Source organism: Natrix helvetica, assembly GCF_964273705.1.
Source record: "Natrix helvetica genome assembly, chromosome: 1".
NCBI lineage: Eukaryota > Metazoa > Chordata > Lepidosauria > Squamata > Natricidae > Natrix > Natrix helvetica.
Window position 1 is genome coordinate 176,150,250 of NC_138548.1, and position 22,746 is coordinate 176,172,995.

Consider the following 22,746-nt stretch of genomic DNA (forward strand, 5'->3'; position numbering starts at 1 on the left):
GGACTCCAAGGTCCCACTTCACAAAAAGGGACTCACACCCACCATCTGAGGCACAGTGATCTCCTGAGGTCCAAGACTTTCCCTAATAACTACTGCCACCCCCCACCCGCCCCTGCCCTGGGCTCTCGGCTGTTGAAATGCCCAGAAGCCTGGTGGGCATAATTCAATGAGGGGAACACCCCCCTCATGGACCAACCAGGTCTCCGTAATACACGCCAGGTCCGCTCTTCCTTCTTATGTACCACGGACCTGGCGTTAAGTGATACCAGCAGGAGACCTGGGTCCTGTAATCCTGGGCAGCCAGGGGTGAAAGAGGGGCAATCAGGGTTGGAGTGTGCGATCGCTCTCAAACAGCAAACCTGCGTCCCACGGATATAATTTGGCCCTAGGGCCCCACCGTATCTGCCCCTCCCACATACAGTAGAGATGACAACCACCCCATTAGTTAGCTCTGGCCTGTGTCCTGGCAGACTCCCCCCCCCCCCAGTCTGTTTGAGCCATCTGAATCAACTCCCCGCCCACCCCTTAAAATTTGATTTTAAAAACCCTGTAAAAAAAACCCAAGAAGCCTCTTCTTTGCATGCCACCTCTCGAGATCTCAAGATCCGTCATTAAGGAAGCGTCTTGATAAGCAAGAAGGCCATCCCTGGGAAAGGAGGAGTTCCCGAAGGGAGTAAAGTTCTGTCGCAGTATAATATAGAGGAGAGTGTGGCATCAACCAAAACAGAGTGACATCACAGGGAGATGGAACAGGGAGATGACATATCCACAGGGGGAGGCAGCCGAATTGTTAATTAATTGTTGCTTGAAAATATATCTGATACAATTGGCTCGAGTTGTGAATTCAACTGATACGTAATTATGCCAATAAGGTGGTCTGTTCCCTAATGTGGATGGCTCCTTTTAGACATTTACAAGAAAAGGCCAACTCTGTTGGATCTATATTTGCCAGATGAGCAACCTTTAAGAGTTTGCTGAAACCCAACAGAAGTTTGGAGAATATAAGTTAAATCTGAAACAGCATGTGAGCATTTTAAAATACTTTTTGACTATGGTGTTATTATATATTGGTACATTTAGAACTCAGGGGAGCTTCTTGGCAAGTGGGAGAATCCCAAAATATATATTTTAAAAGAGTTTAAGAAAAGGGCAAAAAGAACCAGGAAAGTATTGACTTGGATTTTTAAGTATGAAGTCCAAAGGAGAGCAATATAGACTTTCCCATTTCTAGAAAAGTAGGCTTCCCTAGGCAGCACAAAGATCTGTAGTTAGGGACTATATATAATGAAATCTTAACATGTTATAGTTACCAGGATAAGGAAAAGTCCTTTAATGTCCAGCTCATACTATTTTCCCATGCCTTCACTATTACATGCTGTTTCTGTTATTTTCCTCTCAACAAAACTCAATGGAACTGCGTAAAACCATTTATATTTAAAATGTTTAATTTAATATGCACCATGAATTCATTAATAGTATAGCAGAGTTGCAAGGGACATTGGAGGTCTTCTAATCCAAATCCCCACTGAAGGAGATCCTCTACCAAATGGCTGTCTAATCTCTTCTTAAAACCTCCAGTGGTTGTGCATCCACAATTTCTGGAGGCAAACCGTTCCATTGATTAATTGTTCTCGCTGTCAAGAAATTTCTCCTTAGTTCTAGATAGGTTCTCTCTTTGACAAGTTTCCAACTACTACTTCTTGTCCTGCCCTCAGGTGCTTTGGAGAATAGGTTGATCCCTTCTTCTCTATGACATCCCGTCAAATATTAGAAGAGTGCTGACATATTACCACTAGTTCTTCTCTTCGTTAGTTTAGACATATCCAGTTCCTGCAACAGTTCAAACTTTTTATCCTCCACTCCCCCAATTATCTTTATTGCTCTTTTCTGTGGTCTTTCTAGAATCTCAACATCTTTTTTGTATTGTGGTGACCAAAACTGGATGCAGTATTCCGTGTCACCTTATATTGTGGTGCAATATAAAGCACTACTAACATTTCATATGATCTTGATACTACCTTCTGTTGATGATGCTTAGGATCACTTTGGCTTTTTGGCAACACAGCTGACTCATACTTAAGTGGTTGTCCACTAGACTGCTAGATCACTCTCACAGTTATTGTCGTTGAGCTAGATACCACCTATTCCACACCTGTGTATTTGGCTTTTCTTGCCCAAGTGTAAAAGCCTTTTCTTCTCATCACTTAGTTGCATTTTGTTGGATAGGGTCCAGTGTTTAAGTCTGAACCTATCTTCTAAAGCAGGGGTGTCAAATGCACTGGCCACACTCACCCCTGGTTTACCAAAGGGGAAAAAAACATATGATACGTCATGTGATGACAACATGATGCCACGAGTTTGACACCCCTGTTCTACAGTGTTGGCTATTCCCCTGAGTTTGGTATTGGTCTGCAAATTTGATGAGTTCCTCTTCTATCCCCTTATCTAAATAATGTATGAAGATGTTGAAGATTACTGGGCTTAAGACAGAATTCTGTATCTTACCTCCATATAGATGTAGTTCCATTAAGGACTACATGTTGAGTGTGGCTGGTCAGCCCATTATGAATCCATCTGTGGTGATGCTGTCTATCCCATATTTTTCTATCTTACCAAGAAGTAGTCTGTAGCCTACTTTATCCAAGTATACAATGTCTACACCATTTTGCTGGTCCACTAATTTAGTCACTTGTCAAATAATGCAATAAGGTTTGTCTGGCATGATCTGTTTTTGACAAACCCATGCTGGTTTCTAGTAACAGCTTTGCTGGTTTCTAAGTATTCACAGATACATTGCTTATCTTTTTCCAGGATCTTCCCAGGAATTGATGTGAGACTGTTTCCTAGATCCATTTTCCCCCTTTTTTGAAGATGGGAACCACATCACCTCTTTTCAAGTCCTCTAGGAGTTTCCCCGTACTCCAGAATCTTTGAAAGATATGGTTAATGACTCCAAGTTCACATTTGCCAGCTCCTTCAGAACTCTGGGGTGTAATCCATCTGGTCTGCTGATTTCAACTCGTCTAGAGATGATAGGTGTTGTCTTACCATTTTCTTAGCTATTTTGACATACATTCCTTATTCTGTCACCTAGTTTTGTTTTTGATACGTTGGACTATTTTTTCCTTTCGTGTAAAGACAGATGCAAAGAATGAATTAAGCAGTTCTGCTTTCTCCCTGCTGTCTGTCATCTCCTTGCCATATATCTCCCATCAGTGGACTGTTTGACTTTTTACATTGAAATAAACTTTTTAAAAATTATTTTTGATATTTGTTGTAAGTCTTAGTTCATTCTGAAGCTTAGCTTTCTTGACTTCATTTTTGGAGATTTGAGCTATATGCTGGTATTCTGCTTTAGTTATGTGTCCCTCTTTCCATTTTTTACACTTGTCCTTTTTGTCTTTCAAATCTGAGAGTTCTTTATGCAACCATGCTGATTTTGTCTGGGGTCTCTTATTCTTTTTCAGTGGCATTGTACTAGACTGAACTTTTATCATCTCATTTTTAGAAGCCTTGCTGCATTTTGGAACAGTTGCAGCTTTTGGACAGTCTTCAAGGGATACTTCATGTAGAGCATATTGAGATAGTCCACCTGGGAGTGGCTATCAGCAGTGCCTCCCAGCCCAAGAAGGAGTGCACCTGGCACATAAGATGTGCAAATCTCCACCTGGACATATCTGCCATCTGCTCTTCAAAGAGGATTTATAACTGTTTTGTTGCAAAGGTACAAAAATCAGCACTGAATCAGAGGCAACTGGAATCCTGGTTCCAATTAACCTTTTCCCTTAGATTGTGATTGGCTGGTGAAGAGGGATGGTTTCATAGAGTGCCTTGGCTACACCCCTGTTGCTAGTTCCCACCCAAGTGAGGAGCTCCCTAAGCCTTCAAGAACTTCTGGCATTGTGGAAATCATGTGAATGGTCAAGAATTCCCTTGCTGCAATTTGTAACTGAGAAGATGGGGAAAGTGCCAGGAACATGCTCACACTTCCTTCTAAAAAAGTAAGCTTGCTATGAGGTGGTGTTTAATTTGCCCATACAAAGCACTGTCGCTTTGGGCATCTGGATACCAAACGCCAGCCAAAGAGTTTCCCTTTCATCCCCTTTGGAACTTCCCAGCCAGGTGGGAAATGCTTTTGCAGCTGTTCTAGATCAGTCAATTCAATTAAAGTTAAGGCTGAGCTGCAAAGGTTGCTGGGCTGCACACACACATTGTCTGGAGAAGCCTTGGAGACTGAAGGAACTGACATCCAATATATGGTGGTGTGTGTGTGTGAGAGAGAGAGGGCGAGATAGAGAGAACATTAAAAGTGCTCTGCTAGCTAGCCTTGATGTAAGGAAGAGTTGTTATAAATACCCAAGGGTCCTTCTTTTCATATGTCAAACTTTGGAAAGGAACATACTCAGCTCAAAGATTAGCCTTCTGAGGCCCCATGCCACAGATTATTTCCCTTGAAATGGACGGGAAGGGAAAGACAGAGCCAGAATCAAACAGTGTTTTCCAGCTGCCTTAGTCTGCTTTCATTATTTTCATGTCTGTCGTGAAGCTATTGTCGTGTAACATATTTGGGTATCATCTCATTCAAATCAATGTGCGCTTGTTCTTTTATTGAGTATTTTGGTTGAAGTACTGTTGCTCAGGTGGTGTTTACAGTAACACTTATTTTGCCCTCTATGGCCCTCCTTATCAATCAAGCACCTAGTAAGGTGAAGATTAAAAAAGCAGTGGTGAGAAGAAACAGAGTTGCTGGATTTAACAGTTATTCACACCGAAATAGCATTGAGACAAGTACACATGTTATGTGGGCCAAGGCAGTGCTTCATATGCTTTGTTGTGAGAGAAACACCTGAACCCATTTGTGTGTTCTTTTTAAGAAGGAAAAAAAGCAGAGAAGAGTAGATGTGAAATTAATGGGAGCAATGGCCATATATTACTGCCACAGCATCCCAATACTCAACAGCAGAGCTGAACTAGGCTTTCTTCTAAATGGGAAGTAGAAAAATAATCTTTGCTTTAATTAACAGCAGCTTTCCCCATATACAGTGTATCTAAACTGCTCCCTATTCACAGAGCACTATGTTACTGTCCAGAAAATAAGTCACCCTTTAAAGATATACGCATGGTAACATCTCTTTTTTTTTTTTCAGGGGGTTAGACAAAAATGGATTGGCTGTGCTATGAGCAAATGAACCATCCTCTCTTCCCCACACTCCACTGCCAATATACTCCCTCCCAATAAAACAGAATCTGCCTTGGAAACTAGGCCATCCCTATATGGAGAGGGGGGCGAGAGAGGTAGGAAAAAAAGAAGGCAAAATATTTTCTGCTGGCAAATGCTATTCTGTCCCGGAGGGACATTTTTTGGACTCTCACCAATGTTTGCATAATTTAAGCATCTATACTGAAAGCAAAAGATGCATATTCCATTTTTTTGTGAGAAATGTGTGTTGCGCAGCGGAACCCCTCCTCCTTCCCCTCACCAAAATGTCATCAAAAAGTTCATACCAAGTGAGGCCCAGTGGAAATACCTAACGGAACTTATCAGGGGCACCAAAAATTAAAACAAGGTTTTTAACTTCATTGACTACACTGTAACACGACAGGTTGTCTATAGCTTTCTGGGATCAAAAGCAAAGATGCTTTTGGAAAAAAAGTGTCCTTGTACTATAGTTGCCCAAATTCTAGGAACTGGTGGACTTTCTATTTTTCCCTTTTCTTATGAAAAGAGAAAAAAAATGCTTAAAAGTTAAAAAGAATTTACACAGCACAACTCACATTAAAATGAACCTGCCTGCGGTTTCCCAAGGGGCCTTCGCAGACCCAGCAAAGTTTCAATAGTGAGACAGACCTCAGAATAAAGACATATGAATAATATGAAACAGAAAATAACCAGAACAGCCATAGCAACCACCACCAGTTTCAGCAGTGAAGTGAACTCAAACACACCACGAGCAGAAATTCAAAGAACACACTCAAGAATAAGGTAGAAAACCAATCAAACTAAACAAATGAAAAAGAAGAAGAGTTCTGAAAAATTGCAGGGTAGTTTTCAGGACAGTATAATATTTTAAGTTTTCTTTTTTTCCTTAGAATTGTTCACGTTACACTTTTTGTTTCCTTCTAGAATCCTTGCCATTTATGGATTTATCACCCTTGCAGCCCAGCTTTCTTCACAACATTGATAATGGTTTAATTTACACACACTCCAAGGAAGCTGCAAATTCAGAACTAAAAAGCAATCAAGGCCACCAATGAGCCTGATTAAAAGCCTATCTTTCCATCAAATTAACACAACACTATAGACGATCGTCCTCCTCCTTCACACTTTTATAGAGAAAAACAGCAAGCCATGTAAACTCAACCCTCCCGTTGTGGACATTGTATACTCAGAGCCTAGTGCAGCAGATCTCACCACCTGGGCAAACCCACAGGGTGACAATATTTCCCAATTTCTATCTATTTTTTTTTTGTCACTGAGCTAATGTTGCGGCTTGATCATAATTCCAGTGGCACACATCATTGAAAATGCAAAAGAAAGTTTCCAGCATCTTCCATCAGCCAGTAATCTCCTCTCCCTCCAACACTTTCATTAATGACAACCAAAATTATGGTTTTTATTACATAGCATTATACCAGTTAAAGGAGGATGCTGTGCAAGTGTTTAAATGACAGGGATTATTTCCCTCCTTCTGATACATTAGCAGGCTTCTGCACCTGGAACTGCATTGGTTGCCTATTCAATCATGAATTTTCTACACATGCCAGGCAGCTCTGCAGATTTTAAAAAGGAAAGCAATGATCTGTTCCTGCCTACTGCATAATTCTACTTTCCTACAAGTTGCCAAGTCAATCCCTGAGGTCCTGTTCTACTTGTTTTGTCAGCCTATGCTTTTTTATTTGAAATTGTTTCGAAATCATTTCTTTAGTTGCTGTGGTGTGGTATTCATTATCTAGGAGAGTGGCTGATTTTTTTCCCATCTCTATATTTAAGAATGGCATTAATCTGTTCCCCATTTTTGTTTGGTGTCTTCTACTGTAAAATATAGCTGCCACTTTAATGTAGCTCTCCTGTAAGAAGCTAACATAAATAATCCCCTCTCCTTTCTGAAGATATATTTTGGGCACATTCCAGAGCTACAAAAAGGTGAAGATATTGATGCAGACTAAAGGTACCTATACCAAGAGTTTGATAATTTCCCCAGCTCTTTTCTCCAATCCCAGTTATCAAACTTGGGCAGTGTTTCCAATGCTGCAGTTAGGAAAGATTAGATTCTGGATTTACAATTCTTATTTTCAAATTACTGCATATGATCTTTGTGATTCTCCTCATTACATGACAATAGTTTTATGTTGCACTTCAAATGTAGCACAACACCTTTCTACTCTATGGTCCTTCCATTCATTTTTAAGTTGAGCTCTGGGATTTGCCCCATAGTTCTACCCCAATGGCTGCATTTTGCTCATTTTCTTGAAAGGGCTCCCCTCACAGGTTTCCAAGCTGGCACATGGACCACTGCTGAGAGGTGAACAAAATGCAGTGACCAACCCAGCTGAGAAATGGTTTTACACAACATTCATTTTTGTTCCCTTTGCATCTGGTTTCCTAGGGGCAAATCAAATGACAGATGTTTAATGCAAAATCACAGCAAACAGAGCACCTTCAAGCAGATAAAGAAAGCACTATATTGGATGATAAGTAAGGCCACCATTTTATATTCAGGTTCCTAATCAATGTCAGAATGCAAAAAGAAGAAACTAGAATGGCAAGCTTGTTTGTTCTACCAAGCCATCTTGGTTGCAGATGAAAAGAGGTGGATTGCTCTTTCCTAACAAGGCTAAACAAAATTGATGGCAATCATGTAATCTAGTGCCAGGAAATAAATATGAATATAGCACTTTTTTTTCCAACCCACATACTTTTTTGTGTATTTATTATTATGTTATCCCCCTTTTTATTAATAATTTGTTTAAATCACTGTAGGAAAGGAATAAAAAGAAGAAAAGATGGAAAAAGACACAGTGAATGAAGGACACATTATCAATAAATATGTGCAATTATCATAAAAGTCCTTAAATTTATTATTTCATTTATTAAATAATGTATAGAACCAGGTTCATTATATAATTTTAACACATAACCAAAAATCTCTACAAAAATCAAAATATTAATATTGATAATACCACTACTTTCCATTGTTCTAAAACTAAATGCCCATAATCATGGAAAAGGAAAGTGAGACAGAGCGAGATGGAAAAGAATAGTTACATTTTTTTGAAAGGAAAAATAAACAAAAACAATATTCCCATTGTACCTGGCTGGCGATTGTATCAAAATATTTATAGACATTGAAATTTCCTCTATCTTATTCGAGAACAACTTTCCCCAACCTGGTGCCTCTAAGACCTGATGTTAAGAATTATAGTCCCATGCATCTAGAGGACAATACATTGTAAAGGCTGCTTCAGAAACTCAGAAAAATGGGAAGATGTTTTATATGTAATATTGTAGTCTCATGACATGATCCGCTTCTTAGTCAAATTTAGCTATATGCATCTGCCCAATTATTTATTTCCTGGGCATCTGAGTTCTAAGTAACCCTATTCTTAATAACAGTCCCTTTTATCTGGCAATCTTCTTTGATATCTGCCAGCCGGTTTGGATGAATGAAACTATTTGGGTAATGAGATTCTTTTGAGTCCCAATAAAAATGGAAATAGCTCAAAACCATTTATTTCCTTTGGAAGCATGAGAAAAGGCCCATTTAAAAAGCATAAATACAAACAAAGGAAAACATTGATAACCAGACAATAAAAGATCATAAATGATAATGGTTTTGAAAAATGTTAATATTAACTCTGAAATCTAAGACAATGAACAACGAGGACAAAATGAATAGAAAGCTATACAGTAGTTCTGAAAAAGAGGAAAGCCATTTTCAGTAAAAAAAAAAACAACAACCCACAAACCACTATATTATGAGCACTTATGTAGAATGAAAAATGTTATCATCCAGATCAGAATGGTTTTTATATAGTGGATACTGTAGAGGAGGGCTGAGAACTCGCAGCCCGCAGGCCAAATGTGTCACACACTGGGCACACCAACACCCAGTTTAGCGAAGGAGGAAAAAATCCCGATACATCATGTGATGCTGCCATGACGACGAGAGTTTGACTACCATGACTGAGAAAAGAAACTGGAGAATCAACATAGCTCCTGCATGGAAATAATACCAAAAGGACACATACCCTTCTCAAAGACTGCAAAATGTGCTAAAATGTGCAACGTTCAGACATCAGCTTAAAACCCCAAGGTTCAGTCACCTTGAAAACCCCTTTTGAGCAATCAAATGGCAGCTTTTTAGACAACTTTGGAATCAACACACAAGCAACATGTATTTTTAACAAAATAATAGAATACCAGAGTTGGAAGGGACCTGAGACCTTTAATCCAACTTTCTGCTCAAACAGGAGACCCTGTACCCTTTCAGACAAATGGCTGCCCAATCTCTTCATAAAAAATCCTCCCGTGATGGAGCAGCCACAACTTCTGAGAGCAACCTGTTCCACTGATTTATTGTTCTCACTGTCAGGAAATTTCTCCCTTAGTTCTAGCTTGCTTCTCTCCTTGATTAGTCTCCAACCATTTGCTTCTTAAGAGAATCTACTGTCAGCACAGACCAATTCATTCCTTTTTAGTAATCTTGAAAGATTAGATATACCAGTTTTCTCATTTTACCAAATATCATTTGATAATGTGCATTAACAGTATAATAAAATAAGTAAAACTCATAGGAATTCCTTCCTTCCAAGTATCTCCTCTTTTAGTCCTATGGATCTAAGGTAAACAAAGAGCAATGTACAAATATATCAAAACTCTTCATTAGGAACGAGACAACAAAATCCCATTGGCAAATATGTAAAGCTCATTTGGAGGTCAAAAAAAAAAAATCAAGGTTACATCAAACTGTAGGAATATATATTTATGTACATGTGTGTTATGGGGAAGGAAGAGAAATGAACATGCTCGTATGTATGCATTTCGTACAACCTGTTAATTTCATCATCCACAATATGATTATCAAATAATTGGAGAATCTACAAACAGAGCTGTATCTCTAAAAGTGCTAATAAAAGACTCTCTAAAACAGTAAGTTGCAAGCTGGTATGAGAAATTATAGAGTGGAAACTTAAATCTGAACCCTAATATAAAAAAAGAACTATTCTCAATTTTTAGCCAATTCACAAAAAAGTGACTCAGCAACATAGATATTATCTGAGTACAGTCAGTCCCAATAGAATGTGATTAAATTGGAATTTAATTTAAATCTCATGAATTTCAACTCTCTTGTAATATATGGGGTTGTATAGCCAGTTTCTATGCATATTCACTCAAAGATAAGGCCCATATATACATAAAATATGGCTTGTCACTTTCATAACTATTTATAGGATTTATTTGTAACCTAATATTTATCTGGCTAGCTTGCACTTACTATTTGCAAAAAGGGCAAAGCTAAATGATAAGCAAATCAAGATGGCATTATGTTGAAATAAACATACTCAGCTGTCACTTTTAAAGCCTTCATTTGTCTATTTAATTTGATATAAATTTTCTTTCCAATGCTTTGGTTCTAAAAATTCATATTCAGAATGGATAAGTATCTCTGGAGGAGAGATCCAAAACAATGGTGACATTTTGGAGAATGCAATGCTAACATAAATAATCAGGTACATGTAACAATAGTAGTAACAGCAGATGGAGATAGAGTGCCAGTTAAATAGTGAATAAAACAAAATTCTACCAGAAGTAAAACATATTTCTGAATTTCTATTTTAGAACAGCTAAGAGTTTTTGTTTGAGTAAAATGCAAAATGTCACTTCCCAGAGGAAAACATAATCTTAGCAGTTGCAATACAAGATGAAATAACAAATCTAGAAAAACCACAGTAACAAGTCTGCAAGGGAATGGGGGGGGGGGAGTTTTAAGAAAACATTCCTACCTCCATCACCTGATCCAGAGCCTGCATCTGTAAGGGAAAAAAAGAGGAGGAAATAAAATATATCTGCATAAAAATAGCTCGTGTGTTTGCAAAGCCAGATTCCACTTCATTAAAAGTCTGCTAGAAAATTATGCTTTTGATGTCATTCCTCTGCAAATTGCTATACAGTACATTGTACTCTGTGGATTTTGATTTATCCATACTCTTTTTGATGCTAATATGTGCTTGCCAAGTGCCTTGACAAAGCTTCTACTACTATTGCTACTGTTAATTCTCTTGCACAACCCAGTGATTACCAAGATAGTTTTAGTGTGAGCATTAAATTTTCTTCTTGATATTTGATAAATATGTTGTATTTTTAAATAGTTTTCAAAACAACCAAAAAAAGGACTCATGAATTATAAGGCCATCCATTCATGATCTTTGATGCACTGACCAGAGTTTTGCATCCCCATAATACCAGCTCAGGTCTGTGATAGGCAGTGGTCAATAGAAAAGATGATCAGGTGAAATGCTAGTTTTGTCCACATTATCCAGGTGCAAATTGGGTATTATCCCCCAAACCTGTATGAGACAGAATATTGCAACCTGTTCTGCTCTGTGGCTTGGGCTGAAAATGGAGCCAAATCCAGGTTTCCATGAAACATTGAACTGGCCTGCTGGAAAGTCTTGTCCTAACAGCAAAAGAGCTGTGGAACCACTACCTCTGAATTGATGGAAAGTTTTCAAGATTTGAGAGGGAGCTATAATTCTCTGGAGGACCACATGAGATCCAAGGCCACTATTTGCCCATCTAGACCAGTGTTTTTCAAACTTGGCAACTTTAAGATGTGTGGAGTATGCTGGCTGGGAATTCTGAGAGTTGAATCCACGTACCTTAAGATTGCTAACTCTTAAAAACACAGTCCTATACAACAGTTCCAGGAAGGCTCCACATCCATTTGCACTACTCAGGTGACCCTGATGACCAGTGGTGGGTTGCAGGCGGTATGCCCCGGTACGGCACCTGTTCCGGTACGGTGCTCCGGCGGGCCTACCTGCCCGCCTGAGCTCCTTACCTGTCCTTTAAGCCTTTGGTGCGTACGGCGCCTGCGCAATACTCAGCTGAGCAGCTGGAGCATCACGGAGGCTTGTGGAGGCATCACAGGCAGGTACGACGCATGCTTGCGCCACGTGTGTGTGCGCCACACACATCCATGTGGGCAACGCTGGGCCCGTTCCAACCGTACCGGTTGGAATGGGATCCAGAACCCATCACTGCTGACGACAGAGATAAACCTCCAGGTGGACTCAAGGACTCTCTAAAAGAATGCAAATTAACCAGCTGCCTGCAAGGAGTATAAATCCTTCCATTCCCCACCATCTAGCCGAGGGAGTTCACTGTCCCTCAGATACCCGGGTGTGAGTCCCTTGGTGTGAACTGGGGCCCAGGGAGGCAGTGGGGCTTGCTGATTGTATACTTGGCTCCTCGCTATGCATCAGCAGCCCTGCCCGAGCTCCTCGAGCTAATCTCAGCGACGGCAGTTGAGACTCCCAGACTTTTGGTCATGGGGGACTTCAACTTGCCGTCAACGGGAGCGGCTTCCGAGGTGGCTCGGGAGTTCATGGCTTCCATGACGGCCATGGACCTGACCCAATTAGTTCAGGGCCCCACTCACGAAGGGGGCCACACACTGGACCTCATTTTTGTATCTGAACAGTGGACGAGTGATCTGGGAATAGGGGACTTAGTCATCACGCCCCTGTCATGGTCAGATCACTCATCCCTCCGGCTGGACTTCCCTGGCGCTATCCCCCACCGTGAGGAGGCAGAACCAGACTCTACAAGCTGGTACCACCCCAGGCACCTGATGGAATTGGACAGATTCCAGACGGAGCTTGGGCCAATACCTGTAGCCCTGTCCCGCTCCGAGGACCTAGTGACTGCCTGGAATAGGGCGACGAGTGGGGCCTTGGACCGGGTTGCGCCTTTGCGACCTCTCCTGCGGCATCGACCCACCCGGGCTCCTTGGTTCACTGAGGAGCTAAGGGTGATGAAGCGCCACAGGAGATGTCTAGAGAGCAGGTGGAGGTCCTCACGCTCCGAATCTGATCGAACACAGGTAAGAGCCTATTTGCGGACTTACCTTGTGGCAATAAGAGCGGCCAAGCGTAGATATTGTGCCGCCCTTATTGCGTCCGCGGATAACCGCCCTGCCGCCCTGTTTCGGGTGACCCGCTCCCTTTTATCGCAGGGGACGCGGGAGACACCCTTACAGGGAAGAGCAGAGGAGTTTGGGGAATATCTCCAGGACAAAATTGATCAGATCCGGAGCGGATGGACCTCCGTCAGTGGACCAGACAAGCCGTCAACAGCGAGTCTTGAGAGACCATTCTGGGAGGAGTTTGACTCTGTTGCCCCCGCGGATTTGGACAGGTTGCGTGGACGGCTGCGGCCCACCACATGTTCAATGGACCCGTGCCCCTCCTGGCTGGTACTGGCAGCCTGGGAGGTGACACGAGGCTGGCTTCTGGGCCTGGTGAACGCCTCATTGGGTGAGGGATACTTACCAACCGCCTTGAAAGAGGCGGTGGTGAGACCCTTGCTCAAGAGACCTTCGCTCGACCCAATGGAGCTAGCTAATTACCGTCCAGTCTCCAACCTCCCCTTCTTGGCGAAGGTTGTTGAGAATGTGGTGGCGCAGCAGTTCCCACGACACCTGGACGAATCCGACTAACTAGACCCACGCCAGTCCGGCTTCCGACCCGGGCACAGCACAGAGACAGCCTTGGTCGCGTTGGTTGATGATCTCTGGAGGGCCAAAGATAGGGGTTGTTCCTCTATCCTGGTCCTATTAGACCTCTCGGCGGCTTTTGATACCATCGACCATGGTATCCTATTGCGCCGGTTAGAGGGGATGGGAGTCGGAGGCACCGTTTTGCGGTGGTTCGGCTCCTACCTCTCCGACCGGAAGCAATGTGTGTTGACAGGGGGGCAGAGGTCGTCCCTGAGGTCACTCACTTGTGGAGTGCCACAGGGGTCGGTCCTCTCGCCTCTCCTGTTCAACGCATATGTGAAGCCGCTGGGTGAGATCATCCATGGTTTGGGGGTCGAGTACCACCTGTACGCTGATGATACTCAGCTGTACATTTCAACCCCAAACCACCCCAACGAGGCTGTCGAAGTGATGTCCCGGTGTTTGGAAGCCGTCGGGGTCTGGATGGGGGAGAACAGACTCAAACTCAACCCCTCCAAGACCGAGTGGCTGTGGGTACCGGCACCTCGATTCAGTCAGCTGACACCATCGCTGGCCATAGGGGGCGAACAACTGTCCCCTGTGGAGCGGGCGCGCAATTTGGGCGTCCTCCTTGATGCCCAGCTGTCAATGGAGGACCATGTGGCAGCCGTGGCAAGGGGGGGCGTTCCACCAGGTTCGCCTGGTGCGCCAATTGCGCCCCCTACTGGACCGGAGTGCCCTGCGCACGGTCACTCATGCGCTGGTGATGTCTCGCCTGGACTACTGCAATGCCCTCTACATGGGGCTTCCCTTGGGACGCATCCGGAGACTGCAGTTAGTTCAGAATGCAGCCGCGCGGGTTATCATGGGGAGTACACGTTACTCCCACATAACACCTCTCCTGCACGAGCTGCACTGGCTACCTGTGGCCTTTCAGGTGCGTTTCAAGGTATTGATTACCATCTTTAAAGCGCTCCATGGCATAGGACCTAGTTATCTGCAGGATCGCATCCTACCACACACGTCCCTGCGACCTATCCGCTCACACAGGGAGGGACTCCTTCTGGTGCCGTCCGCTAGGCAATGCCAGCGGGCGACACCTAGGAGTAGGTCCTTCTCTGTGATGGGCCCAACCTTCTGGAATGACCTCCCCCCTGATATTCGAACTACCACCAACCTCCGTTCCTTCCGTCAAAAATTAAAGACTCACCTATTTCAATCAGCTGGCCTGGCACTCTCTTAGTTTTACCTCCTGGGGATATATTTTAATTGGGTTTGGGTATTTTAATTGGGGATGTTTTTAGGGTTTTTATAGTATATTTATTTCTTGTACAGCCTTATCTCCTCCACCCAAATGTATTTAACTGTTTTATATTATTGTATTTTTATCTGCATTTGACTGTACACCGCCCCGAGTCCCTTTTTGGGAGAGGGGGTGGTTAGAAATCCAAGAAATAAATAAATAAATAAATAAATCTAGTCAGAGCTGAAGAAGCTTCTTGGATGAGAAGCAAAATGTCTTCAAAGAAAAACCAGAAAATCCAGTTGCCTCTTGAAAAAGCACCTTTGGGACAACTATGACTTGGATGACTGAGAATCTCCATAGTCACTGATCTACACACTACACACTAATCCAAGAGCTAAACTGGGAAGAATGACAGCTTTAGCAAGCAGACCTCAAATGCAACAAAAAAGGAATTGATTTACTAAGGACAATATCAGAAAGCCAAGAGTGATCCCAACAAATTGGAACTGTTACAGCATATAATAGAGACTTCAAGCATATGACAATTACAGGTAGCCCTTGGTGAATAACAGTAATTGGACCAGCAACTGCATCACCAAATGACAAGTGTAACATTACATGACTCCACTAACTTGGTATGGCAGTTCTGGCAGTTCCAGCTGTGGTCATCAGGTGAAACCCATATGGTTGTTGGGTACTATGTCACAGAAACTCAATTTGCAACCTCCTGCTAGCTTCCCCATTGATTTTGCTTCTCAGAAGGTGGCAGTGAAGGTTGAAAATGGTGATCACATGACATTGGGGCACTGTGACCTTCAAAATTGTTTTCCAGTAGTCAAGGGCCTGACCATGGGGTTCTGCAATAGCCACAACTTTGAGCATTGGCCTAAGACTCCTTGTTCAGTGCCATCGTAACTTTACACAGTTGCTAAACAAATGGTCATTAATCTAGGACTACTTCCGGTTCCGGCGGCTACGGCGACAGGCAAGCCTTTGCCTGCTCCCGCTCTCCCGGTGGGCTTCCCCCGCTTCTGGGGGGGCACAGGACGCCCCGGAGAGGTGTCCTGCCGAGGGAACGGCTCGCGGAGGGTCCTGGCGTCGGCGGCGGCTGGCGGGGGCTCCTCCGCTTCGTTCTAGGCACCGGGGAGCAGTATCGGAGGGCGCCCGTGTGCGCGCGCCTCGCCCCATGCCGATCGGAGAACGCGCTATTGAACGAAGCAGCGGCAATGTGGTGAGAGGCTGCCCTTCTCCATTCCCTCTATCTTAAATTTATGGACCCTTCAGCATCTTTTTAAGAAAAAAAAGTTAAACTTTCGGACTTTTGCCAGAGGTGCGGCTAGAGGGAGGGGGATTTCCCCCCCTCCCTTGGACAAGCGGCTTGAGAAAATTTTGCTTTCGCCCTCAGGGGAAGGAGGAGGGGGGAGAGCCAACTAATGATGCCTCACCCTTATAAAAGTGACTTTCATCGGACTTAGCTCCAGAATCTATGGGTGAACTGAGAACTTTTTGAATCTTTAAAACTTTATTATGCCTCTGAGCCCAAAGCTGGCAGGGCAAGATGGCACACTTCCGTTGTCTTCATGAACTGTGAAACCTGACTCCACCTCTAAAATTCAGGCTTCCGGTCTTTGTCTCCGAGCCACCCAGAGGAATCTTTTGTGGATTGTTCTTTTTTGAACTCTTTGGGGAAAAAACTTTCATCTACTGCTAGACTGACTAAAGAAATCCCCATCTGTTTGGATCCTCTGCCCTCTGGATTCGCCTGCCTGCTCTACTTCTCCAGCTGCCCAGTCTCTATTTTGACAGACTTCCTTGCTTTAAAAACCATGCCTCCAAAAAGACCACCTCCTGGAAAGCCTGGATTTGCTACTTCTGCCCCAACGTCTGCAACGTCTAGCCCAGCTACACAGTCAAAGATAACAGAACTGATGCAACCCAAGACTACAGAGATAGACTTTCAACAAATGCTTCAACAAATTCTACAGGGCCAGGAGGAAATTAAGAAACAGTTAAGGGAAATGAAAGATGAAATTAAACAGAACCAAGCCCAAATCTTTAAGAACTCACAGAGACTGGACCTTGTGGAGGGTGGGGTGGCGGAGGCGAGGGGGGGGGTAGAGGCTTTACAGAAGGGGAACAAAGAACTTGACATCCAACAAATGAAAATAGAGTTTGAGAGAATGTCCTTTTATCTTAGATTTCAAAATGTAATAGAAGCAGATGGGGAAAACATAAGGGACATTATGACTAATATTTTAGCTGAATACATACACAAAGATAAACAACAGATGGATTGGGAGATAGACCTAGCTTATAGAGTGAATTCAGCATATGCCAGAACACATAATGTACCCAGAGAGGTTCACATTAAATTTCTTAGGAAAACCACAAGAGATGAAATACTGGGTGTGCAAAGGGGGCAAACATTGACATACTGTGATAGGGAGATAACCATTCTAAAGCAGATTCCCAAAAAAATTAGGGAAAAAAGGAAAAATTATTCGCAATTGGCGAATAAATTATACCAGAAGGGGGTGTGGTTTAGATGGTTGATGCCTGAAGGTATGCTAATATTCTGGGAGGAGACAAGAATCAGAATTAATACACCCATAGAGGCACAGGCCTTTATGGAAAAAAACAAAGCCAACCTAGAAAAAACAGAAGATACTACAACGGTCATACAGGACACGGGAGGGGCCGGAGCTCTGCCAGCGGGGGGTGAAGGGGCAACACCAAGAAAACTCAGATCACAAAAATAAATAAGGAAATCACAATGTTATAAACAGACCGAAAGTAAATATGAATTTATAACTAGACTATATATTATAATTATATAAATTGATTGAAAATTATTTTTTCTAGAATTAAGATGCTGACTTTTTATGATTATGTATTAAGATTTGATATTTTGATGTAACCTAGGAGTTTGGAGGGAGGGGGCGTCTGCCACATTTGCAACTGCCAAAATTTGTAATTCCACCTACCCCTTTTCCACATAAATGTTTTTAAAAAAACCAATAAAACTTTTTGAAAAAAAAAAAAAAAATCTAGGACTACTTGAATATGCCTAGATAACTAGTTAAGAAAAGTTCTTAGTTACAAAGTCTTACAACTAAATTTCAAATGCACATTCAACAGCTGAGTACAAGCATGAAAAAGGCAGTTTTAAAAGAAATTTTGAATTTTAATCAGGTTTTTTTTTCAATGAATCTAAAAAGAAGGCAAACAACAAAGATCATTGCCTTGCTTTAGGAGAAATTCTTGTCAGAAATGCTTTTCGGTGTTGCAGATGATTAGGAAGGTAAAGGAACAACCTGCAAGATACAACATTGGAATTCTGTCCTAATGCTGGGAATCAAAATCCCAAATTATTTATAGCCAGATCCAGTTAATTCAGGGCAGGCTGCAATCTCCCTCTGTATTTCTAATTGTTTTTTTTTTAAATGTCCATTTTAAAATGAAACTGAAACACCTCTCAAATCATAGCTATGTTTTGGCAAACACAACAGAGCATTCATCACGTATCTAGCAAAAAAAAAACACCAAAAAAAAACAAAAAAAAAGAGAGACAGCAAACGATTGCATACATTTTTTAATGCATAGCGCTGTGCTTGTTTTCCAGAGTAGGACTTAAAAATAGGACTATTTTATCACATTACTGCCAAATGCAATGAAACATCCCTTGCAGCTGTAGCCTGCCCTCTGTGATTCCAAATGAGATTATCATCCTTCTTATGTGCAGATCCTTCTGAACGGGAAGTCTATGAAATACCTGCTAAATCATTAATTTTCTCTCACAAGGGAAGGAAGATTTCATATTTTTTAGCCCTTCTCTCCTACTTGTCTCCTGAGCTAGCCTTCGTATCCCCCAACCTCAGCTGGAAGAAACATAGATTACCGTTTCTGCAACTTGATCCGCCAAGTGAAGGCCTTTGTCTTATTCCCTGCTGACCACAGAGGCAGTTTACATTCATCTCGAGCTGTTCTGATGTTAGAGTGGCATTTTCTCTTTTCTCCCAATACAAACTGAATAGCCTGCCATGCCTCATTTACGTTGACTTAGTCAAGATCTGGGCTTGATCCAACTCTCATTCACCCCTTGAAGTTGCTGAGTTTCCCCCCTTCCCCCTCTTTTTCCTCTTCCCTGACAATGTATTCCAGGGCGATAATGCTTCTAGCAGTGGGAGAATCCAGTTCTTTCAAACTGAGTGTTTCCCCTCAGTACCAAAAGAGCATCATTCCCCAGTTCCCCTGCCAGATCCAGCAGAAAATCCCCAATCTGCTTAGACGGTCGGCAAGATAAGGGACAAAATGGTTCCTAAACTGCCAGTTCTCACCACAGGATTGGAGAACTGCAATTAAAGAATCTGTGTTTGCTCCCATTTGCTCGCCTTGCAAGCTTTCCGAGCAATGATCTGAAGCACTTGGTTGTGCAGCTCTTTTTTAAAGGGGGCCTTCAGCATCCCTGCTACTTCCCACCCCCTGGATCAGCTCTCTCAGGAAAAGGTTTTACAGACAGCTAGACCCAGGGGACATCAAAAACGTACCTCCTTCCATAGGGAGAATAATAGGTAATTGTTGCGCATTTGAATGGACTGGAAAAAGACTCCAGTTCTTCTCACACATTGTAATTAGTAATGGTTTTCTTTTACCTTCACCACCGGTTTGAAACCAAGAGCATGCATGTGCTTGCTTTGCTCATGCACGGTACTTCTGTGCATGTGCAGAGCGTCCGTGATGACGTCTGGGTGGGTGGTGGACTCTCCCACCGCCACCGCTATCTGTTCGCCCGAACCAGGGCTAACCGGCAGAATACCTGATTGTAACATAATACATTGTAATGTATTATGGCATCCTAGTGGCCCACATTCTGAGGTAAAATAAGCTATTCCTATAATAAATATTATGCTGTTATTCAAGACATAAGGCCCCTTTTATTCCTTCAAGCCTACGATTTACTTATGACTCACATACTAGTTGGCAATTCCCTCAACTTTTCTGTGAGATCTTGCCTCTGTTGAGAATATGAAAGAGAATAATCTAGTCCAAGGAGATTTCCAAGACAACGTTTTTGTTTTTCATTTAGCAGGGTCAAACGTTTGGATGAGGAAGTGGTAAAAAATCTCAGGGTTGTAGAAAAGACACATGGAAAGGGGGGGGGGAATCCTAAAACATGACTTGGCACATCATTTCTACCAGGGGACATTCCTCTTTCTGTTATTGTGATTTGCAATAACATGGTTTAAAAGATTAGTCCCACTTCCAGATTTCACTATAAAAAGTGAGCACAATGCCTCAAAGGAACAAAATATATGATTACAGGCACGTTGAGTAGGTGATCTCCCACTAATTCAAACACATGAAAAGGAGAACATTTGGTCTCCCATTTAGCACTAAACAGACACCTGTAATTTAGGAAACGAATCTGAAATTCATAGCCAGTCTTCTTTTTTCTCAACCTTCCAAATCCTAAATGTATGATTGTACTGTATGAACCTTTGCCTTACTGACATTCAACTGCAAACCATCAAAGGGCCAAGTTTTTATTCTATTTGACACTTCCAAATTATCAGGTAGGAGAAGCTCAGCTATCTAATCCAAATCCAAATCCATCTGCCCTGTTCCCTTGTGAAACTGTCTCTATGATTCTCAGATGCTAAAAACATATCCTCAAAGAACGACTACTGGCCCCCAAAGCACTCCCCTATCCTTCCTCTAGTTGGACAAATACGTTTTGCCCCAATCATTAGTTCTCTTCCTTCCTACAAAAGTCATAAGAGCCATTTCTGGCTACTAGCCTCGGTTCTAGAATGCCATGACAAGAAATCGGACTGCATTTCCCATACAATAGTGGCATTAACTCACTAACTATGGCTTTAAAATATTTTAGTTTTATTATCTATGCTTATCTTAGTTTAATTTAACTGCCTCAGAGTTAGTTTAACACCTAAAAACTGCCACAAACAAACCAACGTTAAGTAGCCCAGCCTTTCTTGAGCCTATTCCCCCACTAGGAGAAACAGCTTCTGCATTAATAAATATTGCTTAGATGGGTTTATACATCACACTAAGACATAATATGGTTTCTTTGATATTGTAAATTGTAAGGTTGTTGCACCATGATAAATGTATGATTGTACTGTATGAACCTAGACAGTTGTGGCTTACTCAAAATATAAAACCCTGCTTAATGAAGTTGACCTTTAGGTGGCAAAATATCTTACGCAAATTTGTCCACAATTAGATCTACTCTCCCTTTTGTTTAAAAAAAAATATTGATCAAACAAAGCATTTTGGGAAACCCGGTTAGTCATGTATTCCGCCATCTTTAACTGTGCACACTGGGCAAAACACAGCAGAATAAATAGAATGAATACTTGAAGAAACAGCAAGGGTTTCCCAGGTAAGGAAAGAGGATGCCAAAGCAAGCAGAACTGATTGGGCTGCAGCATGAAAGTCACGCTTTCAATTATTGATCTAGGATGAATCTGACAGGAGCACAAAGGAGAGCTCATGAAAATACACAGTACTGGTTGGGCTCGCTTGTCAACGGATTCCTGGATAACAATATGTAGCACAAAACCTGCTGTACCTACCGGTGGCACACGATCCTTCTGACGCCACAAGTATTTCACTTTGCTGCTTGCAGGCAGCTTGCCTCAGATAGCATTCATTCTGATAGGTATCGCCATTGGAACCACACACAGGCACGTAGTCGCTGTTACACTAATGAGCAAAAAAAGAAAAGAAAACAAGAGACAGTGCAATTAGTAAAGATGTGCACAAATGTGAAGCCCTTTCTCCTTTACATTTCAGGCCCCTTACTGCAGATAGTTGCTAAAGAACAAATTGTAAGGTTGTAATTAACATCCACTTTCCTAAACCTTTCCAGATAGGCAGCTTGCCCAGATGGAACGGACAAAGTTCTCTATAATATTTCAGAGGTTTTGCTAGGATTAAGGGGTTCAGGATGGGTTACAACCTACCTACCTACACTATATTACTGGTTTTATCTTTCTCTGTTCTTTCTTATTGTCTCCCTTCCCTCGGTGTTTCTGTGCTGTTGTAATCTCATTCCATCCTTTTTCAATTTCTTCTTCCTTTGGGCAAACAGACTCATTTAAAAATTAAAGGAAACTGAGCAAGGATGCTTATGATATTGCTTGATAAAAATATAAGGGCAAAAAAAGAGCAAGTATTATAGGTAGAGCAGGTGAAAGATTTGCAGAAGCCAGGATTTATCTCTTTGGAATTATTATTATTATTATTATTATTATTATTATTATTATTATTATTATTATTATTATTATTATTATTAGCATTTTAATCAATGGGATGGGACTGAATAGGAAGATTTTCAAGCTCGTGCGGATGGGTTCCTGATCTGGCCTCTAAGTAACACAGATGTAGAAAGATGCTCTTTCTAAGAATCAATAATTAGGAACATAGGAAAATTAAAATAAGATATATCACAACTATTATTACTCCCTATTTAATCCAGTCAAGGCTGTAGACAGAGCAGGCCAGATCTGGATCTAATTGATATCATGCCTGGTAGCATCCCACAAATATCTATGCCAAATATTTCCTGCTTACTATGTACACATCAGTACTCTGTCTAATTTCTCCTTGACATAAGGGAGACGTAGTGAAAGTTGACAAGATGACCACATTTCACGGTCCCTTTGCAAGTCACTTAAAGAAGCCAAAAGATTAACCTCTGCAGTAACGATTATGGAGATGATGGAAGAGTAGGCACAATCACTGAGTATTGTTCTG

At 42.0% G+C, this 22,746-nt stretch overlaps 1 protein-coding gene across 1 annotated transcript in view; it reads right to left on the minus strand.

Annotated features, from left to right (window-relative positions):
* TMEFF2 (transmembrane protein with EGF like and two follistatin like domains 2) overlaps positions 1-22,746 on the minus strand; it is a 298,149-nt gene that overhangs the window by 252,442 nt on the left and 22,961 nt on the right. Inside the window, exons 3-4 of the mRNA XM_081951663.1 lie at positions 21,564-21,693; positions 11,005-11,031 (exon numbers count right to left, since the gene is read on the minus strand). Of these exons, the coding sequence (XP_081807789.1) occupies positions 11,005-11,031; positions 21,564-21,693 (157 nt within the window). The remainder of the gene's footprint in view (positions 1-11,004; positions 11,032-21,563; positions 21,694-22,746) is intronic.